The 15,000-nt window shown below is 41.8% G+C and overlaps 1 protein-coding gene across 1 annotated transcript in view; it reads left to right on the plus strand.

Annotated features, from left to right (window-relative positions):
• LOC138962646 (uncharacterized) overlaps window positions 1-5,830 on the plus strand; it is a 17,942-nt gene extending 12,112 nt beyond the window's left edge. Inside the window, exon 10 of the mRNA XM_070334546.1 lies at window positions 1,706-5,830. Within this exon, the coding sequence (XP_070190647.1) occupies window positions 1,706-2,148 (443 nt within the window). The 3' untranslated portion in view covers window positions 2,149-5,830. The remainder of the gene's footprint in view (window positions 1-1,705) is intronic.
• Window positions 5,831-15,000: the final 9,170 nt, after the last annotated feature.

A 15,000-nucleotide genomic window follows, 5' to 3' on the forward strand; every position in this document is an offset into this window, starting at 1 on the left:
CTCTCTCTCTCTCTCTCTCTCTCTCTCTCTCTCTCTCTCTCTCTCTCTCTCTCTCTCTCTCTCTCTCTCTCTCTCTCTCTCTCTCTCTCTCTGCACCTACACCCCCCTCTCTCTCTCTGCACCTACTCCCCTCTCTCTCTGCACCTTGCCCCCCATCTCTCGTTCTCTCTTTCCTTCACCGTCTCTCTCTCGCCGATTATTTTCCCAGTGGATACACTTGTTTGCTGTTTACAAACCAAAACGCACACTATAATGATAAACTGCATGATATCGCCATCAATACGTAGAGGTTACATGCCGAGTCTCAGTGATTATTAAAAATAATGGTCGAAGTTAGCGGATCATGAAAAATGCGAGCTTTAGCGAGCTTTTTCATGACCGCGAACTGAGACCATTATTTTTTATAATCACTGAGACGAAGTGTGTAACCTCTCTATTCCTCCTTTCTTCAGTTATTCAAAGAAAAAAGGAGGTTTTTTTGCGAAAGGTTGATCGAATCCTATTCACTCAACCAGTCAACCTGCGCAGGCGATCGATTAATGCGCGGTTGTATAGTTCCGTGCAAATCATTCCATTCTGTTAACACTTCTTGTCAGTTTTCCTATTTTGGACTAAAATCAAGTACACAGATATGCTGTTATTCTGCTGTGGCGGCAAAGGCAGATATTGTGTGTTCTGTATATGTTTTGGTATCGCTTAGGATAATGTTCTTTCGTCAAATGGGACTAGCAGACGAACTTTTGCACCCGTGTTCCAACGTTAAAAACTGTATGAAGTTCAGTTTTCTGGGAAAAATAGTGTATGAAACCGCTTTATGTTGTTTAAATTGATGAGATGTGTGCATTTGGTTGCGTGTGATCTGTATATGAAATATTGTTGAAAACTGACCGTCGGATTGCAGTCTGTTGTCGAAGAAACTGAGTGAAAAGAAGGGGAACTACTCTTGTCGCTAGACAAAGTATGAGTTACTTGCCTTGTGAAATTGCTTGTGATGAACGTTTGAGCACGGCAGATCTAGATTCAGAAAACAACCGAACTCATGGATTTTATATGGAGATTCATGTGTTCAGGCCTGTAGTTGTTAATTTAAATGCGGTATGTTTGTATTGTTTGCTCCAGAGATGTATACTTCGTACATTAGAGCGTTCGGAACTTTTCAGTCGCAAAAAGTAGTACCGAAACAGAACAACTTCTCAACCCATTGCACTATCGAGGATTCAGGCTGTTGCTGGGTCGTTATTTGTTTGGTTGCTGGGTCATTATCGAAAAATAACTAGCTCTACAAGTTTACAGAGGTAAAGAAGCAGAGGGGGGAATAAATTATTATACTGTCCGCCAAAGTTGATGAGCAGATTCTTGGAAACACGTGCAGCTATCTAAAAAAATAAAAAAAAATAAAAAAGTTGTAGCAACAAATATTTGTTTCATCGGTGTGAGGTCCCAAACTTTCTTTCAGTTATTCTCATTTTTACTGAGCAGAGCGCATTTTGTTAATTCTAAAAAAAAAGAGACCAAATTGTACCCTTAGAAGGTGAATCAGAGCACATACACACAAAACAAATAACAAAAATATAAAAAGGTAGGTAAATCCGGACAAAGAAGGTGGGTGGTACTTTCTTCCCCAAGTAATTGTCTGGCGCCCGAGTCTTCTGCTCTCATTCCAAACTGACAGCTAATCCTTTGTTCTTCTCTCTTTGTTTTTCAGGCAAAGAAGGCAACAAATTACAGTTCCGAGACGTGCTGGTCGTGGGGCGAGCCCTCCTGCCAATCAAACCTGACTCCGCCTTCATCCAGGCGCTTCGCGGGGCACCGCACAGGATCCCCGTTAGCGTCGTGGTCAGAGGCTGCGACGATCTTCAAGAAGGACAACTCGAGTCCGACACAGTCCTGGTCACCAATACCTACAGTGGTCACGGTCTTGAACGAGCCGTGGTGGTCTTCGTTCCTGACATCAAGTTTTGTCATCGTAAGTGTGGTGATGATGGTGATAAGGGTGGTGGTGACGGTGATGGGGGTGGTGGTGAGGGTGGGAGTTGTGGTGGGTCTGAGGGTGAGAAGAGGATGATGAATCTAGGGGAGAATAATCGGATGGGTATGTGGTTTATTGCCTCCCGTTGTCAGGGTCATGTCGTCATTTTTCATGTCTGAGGCTGAGGCACCCGGGGACTGATTCGCAAACTCGAGGTCTCAGAAGTTTTGCCTTTTTGCGTTTACTTTTTCCCAGTCTGGCAACACTATAGGTCTGTATTTAAAATGTTTGTCTATGTTTTGTTTGTGTTGTTTGTTATAGGCTGTAGGTTTGTAGGCGTTTCCTATAATTGTTGAAAAGATAAGCCAAAAAGTTGAATACAGTATGGAGACATGCTTGCTGCCGCGCGAGCCCGAGAAAAATGTCCCTCTTTCTCTTTGCTGCGCTGGCCAGTAAAAACCCTCCGCGCGGAAATGCATGTTCCTAGACATCTGGTACGTAAGGTGTGCAGGTATTGAGTATTTGATTCGTTTCTGGATGCACACACGAATATCACAAGTTTGCATTTGATTGTATTGGCTGAAATTTTAAATATGATTTTCGTATTTGCACTTAAATTTCATTGGGCGCAAAACTGAATACCATGTACAGTATAGCGTTATATACGTTTGTGTTGTTTCGACTATTTTAGTGGTAAATGTGTACTCGCAGGTGTAAAAAGAAACCACCACGTTTTTAGCTATTATAATCGAATTTGTTTTCTCTTGATGTTGTAAAGCTAGTGCACTGAAACTTGTAAAAGGAACAGCGACTGAACGTGCACTATGACGACCCACCCACAGAGTGTATTTCATCAAAATACTCATTCAGAGAACGCAGCTCAGTTTGAGGTGATCTCAGGATCTGCAAAACTATATATACGACTCTTTAGCTGGTTGATATGGTTTGAAATTATGTGGCTTCATAAATATGTTCATTCTGCCATGTCATTCCACGCGGTTTCGTTTTTGACAAAAATACTTTTAAAGTTATAATGTATGTTTGTAACGAACTAGATAATACAGTATTATTGCATTGTATTGTAACTGCAAAACGTGAGAAACGAACACCCATTTTAAAAAGTATTTACTTTTTACAATTATTTTGGTTCTGCATAAATTTTACATCCTACGTTGTATTTTCGTGTGCATTCTTTATTTTTCATAACAAATATAATTATACAAATCGCCTGAGTAAAAATCAACAAATAATTTTCAATTGGGTTTAAAGTTTCATGTGGTTTAGGTAGGACTGATTTGTAATCAGAATTCATTGGGGAAAAAATGACAAGTTTCCTTTGTACCCTTTTGTAAATAACATAACTGGCCTATATGCATGTACATTTCACTGAAGGACATATTTGACATCTACAGCCACAAGGCCATGACATTACGCATGCAATTTGTATTTCATTGTGTGGTGTGTACTCTTTATAGTCATTTTTGTGAAAATTAGTGGGTTTTTTGTTTTGTTTAGTTTGACACCTCAGATTCTCTTTTTATGTATAGCCTTGTTGGCGCTGTGTATACTTCTTCTTCTTCTTCTTCTTAAGTTCTGCGTTCGTGGGCTGAAACTCCCACGTACACTCGTGTTTTTTTGCACGAGTGGAATTTTACGTGTATGACCGTTTTTACCCCGCCATTGAGGCAGCCATACGCCGCTTTCGGAGGAGCTGTGTATACTGATTCAAGGTACTTTGATGATACTTTGTGTTTATTATATTTTAAATTTGACATTTTAGATAATAATTTAATTCGTAGCGTTCAACATCGATAACATATTAATCGATAGTTACTGTTACCTCTACCGTTATCTAATTTTTAAACGTCGATCTGGACAAATCAGAATCTCAATTGTGTGATATTATTCTATTTTGAAGATTTTAGCTTTATGGTATTATGCCATTTTACACCAAGACGTTTTTGTCTTACGTAGTGAAATATTCGTTGCAACTATTTTTCTTCTTCTATTTTGTTTCTTTTTATATTTAGTCAAGTTTTGACTAAATATTTTAACATCGAGGGGGAATCGAAACGAGGGTCGTGGTGTATGTGCGTGTGTGTGTGCGTGTGTGTGTCTGTGTGTGTGTGTGTGTAGAGCGATTCAGACTAAACTACTGGACCGATCTTTATGAAATTTGACATGAGAGTTCCTGGGTATGAAATCCCCGAACGTTTTTTTCATTTTTTTGATAAATGTCTTTGATGACGTCACATCCGGCTTTTCGTGAAAGTTGAGGCGGCACTGTCACGCCCTCATTTTTCAACCAAATTGGTTGAAATTTTGGTCAAGTACTCTTCGACGAAGCCCGGGGTTCGGTATTGCATTTCAGCTTGGTGGCTTAAAAATTAATTAATGACTTTGGTCATTAAAAATCTGAAAATTGTAAAAAAAAATAAAAATTTATAAAACGATCCAAATTTACGTTTATCTTATTCTCCATCATTTGCTGATTCCAAAAACATATAAATATGTTATATTTGGATTAAAAACAAGCTCTGAAAATTAAATATATAAAAATTATTATCAAATTTTTTTTTTCGAAATCAATTTAAAAACACTTTCATCTTATTCCTTGTCGGTTCCTGATTCCAAAAATATATAGATATGATATGTTTGGATTAAAAACACGCTCAGAAAGTTAAAACAAAGAGAGGTACAGAAAAGCGTGCTATCCTTCTCAGCGCAACGAATACCCCGCTCTTCTTGTCAATTCCACGGGCACTGCCTTTGCCACGGGCGGTGGAGTGACGATGCTACGAGTATACGGTCTTGCTGCGTTGCGTTGCGTTCAGTTTCATTCTGTGAGTTCGACAGCTACTTGACTAAATATTGTATTTTCGCCTTACGCGACTTGTTTTTCTTTTTGTGTTTTTGTCAAGCTTGCACCAGTTCTCTGCCCTTAAAGGCAGAGTAAGCCTCCCGTAAACCATCACAGATACGGTCAGGCTTTTACACACAGTACAAACACCCTTTCATTTAAACACTCACCAATTGAGAACATCCTAGGTGCCCTCCGTAAAGAGCGAACAATTTTCAAAGAATTTATTTTTGCGTGGTTTATCTTACCCCTGAGCCATCGTGAACCCGTGTGATCCAGTTTTCCCTTTTCACAATGCAGTCGTCATAGTTAGTCATTTGAATGCGACTCGACGTGAGCTTATCTACAATAGCACGTTTTTTTATGCACGAAACAACGGGTGTGGTTCACAAGAACTCTAGCGATGGCTTTTGACTGTTGAGAGGAACGGCGATTTGCACTGATAAACCGGCCGTCGTCTGCTACGACCCTTGCGTGACCCTGCTTCCGGGCTTTTCTTTTTTTAAACGTTCACAACTTCGAATTGTTCTGATTTTGTCTTGATGAAAAAAGAATTCTTTTATGATTAAAGAATGTTTGTGTAACAAGCTGTCAATTTATTATTTAGATTTTAAAAGTTAGGTCTAGCGCAAAAACGAGGCGCCGTTGTTGTTAACGGAACAAGTCTACAAAAATAAATTCTTGGAAAATGTCTCACGCTCGACAGAAAGCAGCCAGGATGTTCCCGTTCGGTGAGCGTTCAAATGGAAGTATGCTTGTACTGTATTTAGACGCTCGGGGAGCTCTGTGATGGTTTACGGGAGGCTTACTGTGCCTTTAAACTATTGCCGCCCCCAACTTTTACTGTGTCATAGTCTAATTTTCCGACTGTACCTGTTCCTCACATTATTATATGGTACAGAAGAAACATATTGACGTTCATGCAAATCTTGACAATGGCATTTTTCTCATCTGTATTCCCCACTTCACCTTCCCCCCTCCCTAACTCCCCCCTACCCCCCCCCCCCCCCAAAAAAAAATAAAAAAAAATAATAATAAATAAAATAAATAATGTGAAGAGGTTTGTTAGTTTGTTTGTTTGCTTAACGTCCAGCCGACCACGAAGGGCCATATCAGGGCGGTGCTGCTTTGACATATAACGTGACAAGACAGAAGTCGCAGCACAGGCTTCATGTCTCACCCAGTCACATTATTCTGACACCGGACCAACCAGTCCTAGCACTAATCCCATGATGCCAGACGCCAGGCGGAGCAGCCACTAGATTGCCAATTTTAAAGTCTTAGGTATGACCCCGCCGGGGTTCGAACCCACGACCTCCCGATCACGGGGCCTTACCACTAGGCCAACCGTGCCGGTAATGTGAAGAGGTGCCATCTTCACAAAGTATTTGTTTGTTTTTTCTCTGAGATGACTTTGTAGTGACTTTACACAACAGCATTTGAAGGTAATATACGTTGCCAACATGTGATTTTGCACAATGAAAACGTTGAAACATTACTGTTTCTTTTTAAAATCACGTGAAGTATTAAATCTCAATACTCTTGCTGTCCTGTGTGTGTGTGTGTGTGTGTGTGTGTGTGTGTGTGTGTGTGTGTGTGTGTGTCTGTGTCTGTGTGTGTGTGTGTTTGTGTGTGTGCGTGTGTATGTGTGTGTGTGTGAGAGAGAGAGAGAGAAGATAGAAAGAGAGAGAGACAGGGAGAGACAGAGAGAGACAGAGAGAGAGAGTCAGAGACAGAGACAGAAGCAGTGGCTTGCAGTTTAACTTTTGAAGGAACAAAAATCGGCAAAAAAGAAAAGCCTGGAGAGAAAAAAAAGTCACCGGCTGTCAAATGAGGTGATTACACCGACTAGCGTGAAAATCAGGCAAGTTACACGTGCTGCTTGATCGTTTGGCAAGAGAGACAAAAGCAACACAATGTTTGCACTTTCGCTTTATCGCACCCTCCGCTGAGCTCGCCAAATCGACCGGAACCACGTGACGACACTTGCCACAATGGTGGATCTGCAAATCACGCTCACGCAGTCGGAGATTCGAAGGTATTTCCTTTTTAACGGGATTCTCATCCCGCAAAAAAGCGAACAGTTTCTGTCGACTACAAAGTGGATAAACTCTCGCGTGCACTGTAAAAAGGGTGAGATCTTTTGTCCATGTTGTAACAAGACGGGGAAATGACAATGGAAACAAGGAACCTGGTATTGTTAGAGCTGGCTTCTGTCAAAATGTTCGTGAGTGAGTCTGTGAGTAAGTCTTTGTTTCTCTGTCTGTCTGTCTGTCTGTCTGTCTGTCTGTCTGTCTGTCTGTCTCTCTGTCTGTCTGTCTGTCTGTCTGTCTGTCTGTCTGTCTGTCTGTCTGTCTGTCTGTCTGTCTGTCTGTCTGTCTGTCTGTCTGTCTGTCTGTCTGTCTTTAAAGATCACACACAAAGAAGCATAAGAAAAAGCAAAATTAGAGATTCTCAAATTGAAAGAAGATTTCGTTTTGAATCTTTGCCTGACAACAAATCTCTTATCTTCCCTGATTTACATAAATGCTGGAGGACAATTCAACAACAACAAAGAAAAGAAAGAAAAAAATACCCAGCAATTTAGAATTTTTTTTCTATACAATTATTTCACAAAATGACACTATTGATACTGAAATTGTTTAGATATTGTCCTTTGTAGTTGTTCTATAGAACGATAAACCCTTGTTCCAAAGACTGACGCAACAAAACTATTGCACTCGAAAACAAACTGACCGAGAGACTACCCACATGTTAAAACACCGATTTTTCTACCCTGACAAAACGCCGAGTTAGACCTATTGATCTTTGAAGCGCGCTCCAAGGGGTGTTACATGAGAGCGTTTTCACGACTTATTTCACACCGCGGGTTTACATCCCGCGGAGTGAGTGCTGGGGCTGAGTGCGCGGAGGGAGTATCAACTGGTTGCGCGCGCAACTATCATGGCTGCCTCCTGCGAGCATGAAAATGGAACATCGGCGCAATGGTGCATGGGACGAATTTCGCAGACCAATGCAGTTTACGAAAAATCTATCTTGATATAATTTAACGGAAGGTTGATCAGAACTTTTTCTGTCTTTTTCTTCTTATTTTTCTTTTTCTTCTTTTTCTTTTCCTTTTTCGTCTGCCTTTTCAACTTAGTGTATACTTTTTGACATTCAGTATAATTTTTTTAGGTGTCAGCACAGGCTGTTGAGTTTACACGAGCGAGTATGTGTGTGTGTGTGTGTGTGTGTGTGTGTGTGTGTGTGTGTGTGTGTGTGTGTGTGTGTGTGTGCCTGTGTGTGTGTGTGTGTGTGTGTATGCGTGTGTGTGTGTGTGCGTGCGTGCGTGCGTGCGTGTGTGTGTGTGCCTGTTTGTCTGTCTGTCTGTCTGTCTGTCTGTCTGTCTGTCTGTCTGTCTGTCTGTCTGTGTCTCAGTGTCTGTGTCTGTGTGTACGTGTGTGCAACTGGCGTTTGCTCTTGAAACAACTTGCATTTTTATACCAAAATCAAGAATGAATGAAGCTTGTCATTTTGAGAGAACTGGACGAAACTGCACTTGGTGTCCCCCCTCCCCCCCCCCTCCTTCTCTCTCAACATGTAGCAGTTAGTTGTACAATGTTCTCTTTCTTTGTCCCTATTTCCCTACACCCCCACCCCCTCCCCCCAACCTCCCTCCTCTCTCTATATTCTCCGAATACCCCCCCCCCCCCCCTTGCATTCCCCAACCTTCTCTCTCTTCTGATTTACAGATTGTGTCACTGTTATTGTTAAACACCCACGGAAGACCTTTATGCTTGACAGGGCATTGAAATATGAAGAGGTTATCTGTATCATTCCGTGTGTGCACTTGATGACTGCAGAGCAAAATGGCATTCGTTTAAATCAAGACCCTCATAATTTCATGGCAGATGGCGTATCCTCTCTCGCATTTTATCATTTCCGATTTTTCTCCTTCCATTTTCGTACTCATAAAATGCTAAAAAGCTTGACGTTCATGAATTGTTGCTTTAAAAGTTAAGTCGTAAGAAGGTCTGGAATCAAAGGAAAGAATAAAAAAAACCGAAAAAAAATCAAGAAAAACACCCAAAATAAAACAAATAAACTACGACAATTAGACCGATTTATCATAAAAACCATGGGGCTACTTTATAAAAATATGCGGCCTATTAATATTCCACTCTTGACTTGTATGTCAGTGCGTGATTTCACCGACTCAGGCATTCCAATACTGGATAGGATTTTTTCAAAATGTAATTTGACTTGGAATAATAGGCCGTGAAAGGTGAATGTTCGCCTAATAGGCTTGAAGTTTGCTGGTCGATGTGAATGCGTTATATTTTGTGTGTAAAAAATGTCTGTTTGTCTGTCTGTCTGTAAAAAATTCCATTTCAAACGGCAGAAATTAATTCTTTCTTTATTTGGTGTTTAACGTCGTTTTCAACCACGAAGGTTATATCGCGACGAGGGAAAGGGGGGAGATGGGATAGGGGAAAGGGGGGGGAGATGGGATAGAGTCACTTGTTTTGTGTTTCTTGTTCACAAAAGCACTAATCAAGAAATTGCTCCAGGGGCTTGCAACGTAGTATAATATATGACCTTACTGGGAGAATGCAAGTTTCCAGTACAAAGGACTAAACATTTCTTACATACTGCTTGACTAAAATCTTTACAAACATTGACTATACAAGAACCACTTAACAAGGGTAAAAGGAGAAACAGAATCCGTTAGTCGCCTCTTACGACATGCGGGGTGCAGAGAAATAAGGATGTGGAAAAGAAGACTTTTGGTAAGTGAAATAAAGGTGATGGATCCAGTCAGGTAGAAATAAGACAACAAGAAAAGAATTGGAAAACTGCAGGGAATAGTAGGGAGAGTTTTCTTGGAAGGAAATATAGGTGAAAGGACTGGTAAGGCAGAAATAAGACAAAAGAAGAGAAGAAACAGAACCGTTAGTCGCCTCTTACGACATGCTGGGTAGCATCGGGTAAATTCTTTCTAGTCCCAACCAATATGGGACTCCCCCTAACCCGCGGGGGGTTAGAAATTAATATGTAAAGCGCGGAGAGCACAGTTGTGGTTTGCGCTATATAAGCTCCCCATAATAATAATAATTGAGGATTGAAGTCGTTTATTCCATGCTTCTTATGCTCTCAGTCGCCGAGAGACTGGTTCCGTATAACTCTCACTTATTGTTGTTGTTTATTTTCAGAGTGCTTACTTCCCTTGGCGTCTTTGTTTTTGTTGTTGACGCGCTCTATCTCACTTGGTTGTAATTTTTTTAAAGTTTAGTGCTTCGATTACCGATTACCAATGCTTGGCCACTAATTTTCCCAAAGGATGAGATATCATTTCACATTTAGTGGCATACATTTCAGTATTTACGCTTATCGTTTTTATTACATCTTTTTTTTTAAATAGCCAAAACACAATTTGAGAAAACAGTGCAAAGTTTTACTGTTCAAAGTTCAGCACGGCGATTTTATAATTCAATCCATTTTCCTCGTACGCAGACTTCAAACAGATCCGACAAAGTAGAGTGAAAACCCTCTCCCAGCTTGCGAAAAAGATTTCCAGCAGAACTCCCGAGGAAAGCCGAAGAAGCGATTTGCTTGCAGGGGTTATGCTCCATGTCCCCCGGGCTTGGAGAAGGGGGCGCCACCTGTCTCCATTATATCACAGCGCCTCTCGCAGGCAAGGGCCTTAACTGAGGTGATGAGTTCCGCAGACAATTCTCCGATGACTGAATTATCACCCTTGCTTTGTGCTTGGCTGCTCGCACTTTTTGTCTGCTTAATAATCTCCAAAGTTGTGGGCTTGTTTTTTGGAGGGAGGGAGAGCGAGAGAGTTTGTGTGAAAGTATAGGGGAACCTGTCTTGGACGGGCAGGACATTGTGATATATTCAAAACATTTTGTTTTAATAAATGATGACGAATGAACTGAAGACCTGTTGGTTTAGGTTTTACTTATTAGTTATGCAGATCATTCCTTCCTAAACCTAATGTTGGCTGTGATAGAAATGGCAACAGACCGAGTTTTAGCTTTAACATTGGAGATGCAGCCACATTTAGCTTATTTTACGTCTGGGGCAGAATTCTGGATCAGATGTGCGTACCTATAGTTCCACTTACATAAGCTGCGTCAGGGGTTGGGGGTTAAAACTATTCTGACAGTGTGAAAGCTCCTTTTTCTGCAAAATTTTGATTTTAACTGGATATGTCACAAAGAAATGAGGCTATGCAATATTAAATGAATATGAGGGTGAGTGTGTGTGTGTGATGGCTGTCTTTAAAAAAAATGAATATGCCAAAATAGATGAATTATGTTGTGTATATAATTATGTATCTGGGATAATCAACTCTCTGTTGGGATAATCTTATATATTTAGTTTCATTTTATAGTCCTGGTGCATGAGACAAGTACCCCAGTAATATCCATTGCCCTCTGATCTTTCAATAGTTGCTTTTGCTGCATCGGCTGGGAGGCCGCGGCGTGTGCGTGGAAAATATTTGTTCGAGGAAGATAAACTCCGACTCAGGTGCGCGTGGATCGTCTGAACTTGGCTGAGAAGCAGCGAAAGAGTAAAGTGAAGAAGAAAAAGTACAGGCATTTTGTGTATTAGCTCTTCAGCATATGTTGTGGTTGTTGAGAGTTGTCCCGCCTGCCGCTCATTTGTATTCAGTTTGCGGTGGGCTGGGTTTAACATTTTGACAGTTTTGGTGTTAAAATGTGCAGTCTGTTCACCATACCTTCTGCGTCTGCAGACAGTAAAGACCCAGCCTAATGTCAGTGTTGAGGCCGGAGTGTAATATCTATTTTAGCCCACAGAGAAGCTTGTGCCCGGGTATACCTTGTTAGAGTAATTCGAACAAAGTATCGTCCCGTTTGACCTCCTGATAACAAAAGAAGAACCGGATTGAACTTGCCCGCACGCACGATTCGCTGCATCTAATACCAGACAGATGCATTGTTCCTTCTCAGTCATGTAAACGATCATTTATACCAGGGCCGGACTACCGGGGGGGTTATGGGGGTTGCGCAACCCCCCCCCTAGCCTAAACATGTACCTTACTTATTTAATTTTTTTTTTATTATTGCTTATTTTATGCCGTTTCATGCAAGGAGCGACCATTTTCCTATCTCAGAATATGACCTACCCGTCAGCTTCAGGGGGCTTCGCCCCCTGACCCCCACAACGAGGGGCGGGGGGGGGGGGGTTCTAGGGTTTCCGGACCCCCCCCCAGCCAAAAAATAAAAATATTGAATGAGGTATGCATTTCTTTATTTTACATTGAGTTTCAATTTTTGGGGTATTAATCAGTGACAAAATCTGCTGCCTGAAACTGGTAATGATCATCCTCAGAATGCACCAGATTGCACCATTTTGCATCCTTTTTTTCAAAATTTTCCGGGGGGGCATGCCCCCGGACCCCCCTAGCAAGCTAGGCGCTTCGCGCCGTCGGCTCGGCGCTTCGCGCCTTCACACCCATATCTTCGCAATATACTTTTGAAAAAAACCAGTCATAAAATGAACTGAGCCGCCCCTGCCGCCAGGGGGGACATCCCCCTGGGCCACCACTGGCAACCCCCCCCCTCCTCTTCGCCTAGTCCGGCCCTGTATACCACCGCAGTTCTGCCCAGATTTTATTTTTTTTCATTTTTATTGAGTCACTTGAGAAAAAGTGACTCTATGTAATCGGTCAGTGTTAGTCTGTCCGGCCGGCCGGCCGGCCGGCCGGCCGTCCGGCCGGCCGTCCGTAGACACCACCTTAACGTTGGACTTTTCTCGGAAACTATCAAAGCGATCGGGCTCATATTTTGTTTAGTCGTGACCTCCAATGACCTCTACACTTTAACGATGGTTTCGTTGACCTTTGACCTTTTTCAAGGTCACAGGTCAGCGTCAAAGGAAAAATTAGACATTTTATATCTTTGACAAAGTTCATCGGATGTGATTGAAACTTTGTAGGATTATTCTTTACATCAAAGTATTTACATCTGTAGCCTTTTACGAACGTTATCAGAAAAACAAGGGAGATAACTAGCCTTTTCTGTTCGGCAACACACAACTTAACGTTGGGCTTTTCTCGGAAACTATAAAAGTGACCGGGCTCAAATTTTATGTGAACGTGACTCATTGTGTTGTGAATAGCAATTTCTTCCTGTCCATCTGATGCCTCATATAATATTCAGAACTGCGAAAGTGACTCGATCGAGCGTTTGCTCTTCTTGTTTTTTAACATAAGATAAGACGTACATATTGGACATATTTTGTTCCCCTGCTGAACTGATTTTGCAGATTGACGTATGTATTATACCAAATTCATTCCAAAAGTTGAAAACAAATCTCCACAGAAAGCCGTTGGACTGTTAATGTTTGGTATGTGTCCAAGTGGAGAGGTGTTCTTGTCACGTGTCTTCTTCTTCTTGTCGATCACACTAGTTATACTGTCAGCCCGGACAGCGAGACGAATGATGCCGTCTTCTCCAGGTCTTCCTTTCCGGCTCCGTACAGCTTGCAGTGAAGGAAGACAGCAGTTGGTCACACGGTTTTCCTCAGACTCTCCAAGGATGGTGCATCGCTGGAGGATGTGTTCAGTGGTCTGGTCATCTAGTCCACAGCTGCACGTAGGGGAGGGGACCAGCTTCATCTAAAAAAAAAAAAAGAGTAAATTTTAAGGGGCTTATTGTCCGTCAGGTCTTAATTGCCTATAATTATTGGACATGAATTGGTTTATACGATTCGAGTTTTACGCCCTCACGGCTTTTTGATGTTTGCGTGTTTAGGTGGTATCAGCCATCTGCACTTATGGTAGAATGACCAAGATCTTTAACGTGCCATTGTGGTGACACGGGGGTGGGAGATGGATACCGTCTCTGGGTCTGCACATAAAGTTGACCCGTGTCCGTCCCGGCCCGAATTCGAACCAGCGACCTCTCGATCACAAGTCCAGTGCTCTACCACCTGAGCTACCCGGGCCCCCGCTTCATCTTTTGGGACATGTGTGCTTTTAGGCGGTTATGCCCAGTGCGGAGTCGCATCAGCACGACTTGTTCTTGTCACGTGTAAAAGCCTGGACAAATCTGAGGTGGTATAGTTTACATGATCGCTTACACGAGGAGGCTCTAACAAATACAAGAATGATAAGTGAACAATCTGGCAATCAAAAAGGACGGTCAAACACGTGCGCCAACAATGGGAAGTTTTATGCCCCAACAGATAAATACTTTTGTATAATGGATTTGAGATCATATCAACGTTCCAATGTCTCTTGTCATTGCTTCAGTAGAAGCAAATAAAAAAAATAAATACATAAATACATACATACATACACATACATAAATAAATATACAAATTAATGTTAAAATACATGAATAAATCTAATAATTGAAACAAATGAGCCATTTAAAAAAAAACCCGCACATGCACATGCAATAAGGGACAACAAATACAGAAATTATGTCAAATATGAGACGAATGAAAGAAATGAACCAACAAGTGAACAACCGAACGATCAATCAAACTAACACACACACACACACACAAACAAACAAACAAACAAACAAACAAACAAACAACAACAATCAATGTATTTTATGGCTCTCCCTCTCCGCCCCCCTCCCCCTCCCTCCTCAAGGTTTACTCTGTCACCTCTGGTTCTCATTATCAACACACACACGCACACATTCTCTCGAAAGCTGTCTGCAGAAATGCTTTGTGTGTATTCCCATGTCGCCTCTAAATAAATGTCTCGGTAATTTTAGCTTCAGATGGATCAGGTTGCCTTTCCTTAAACCGTTAAATGCAATAGACCCATGAATATCCATAACCTCAGCTTTACCCCCCCCCCTTTCCTCTGTCTCCTGTCATCCTCCCTTCCCTACTCCACCCTGCCTTAAAATCCTCACACACTTTGTCTTCACTCTCACAGTTTCACTAAAGACAGAGAAAAGTTCCACTATCGGATTATCCTGCCTATCAATACTGATTTCTTATCCCCCTTCCTCCATTCTACCTCGCTACTCCAGCTATAAAGCAACCCCCCCCTACCCCGCCCCCCCCCCCCCCCCCCGAAAAAATAAAATACAAATTGTTATGTTTTTCACCGAGATACACACTCGCTCCCTATATACACCCCCACCCACTCCTAACCTTCACCCTCATCATCTCCCTGAGAACCACCTAT

This window comes from Littorina saxatilis, linkage group LG3, assembly GCF_037325665.1.
Source record: "Littorina saxatilis isolate snail1 linkage group LG3, US_GU_Lsax_2.0, whole genome shotgun sequence".
NCBI classification, from domain to species: Eukaryota; Metazoa; Mollusca; class Gastropoda; order Littorinimorpha; family Littorinidae; genus Littorina; species Littorina saxatilis.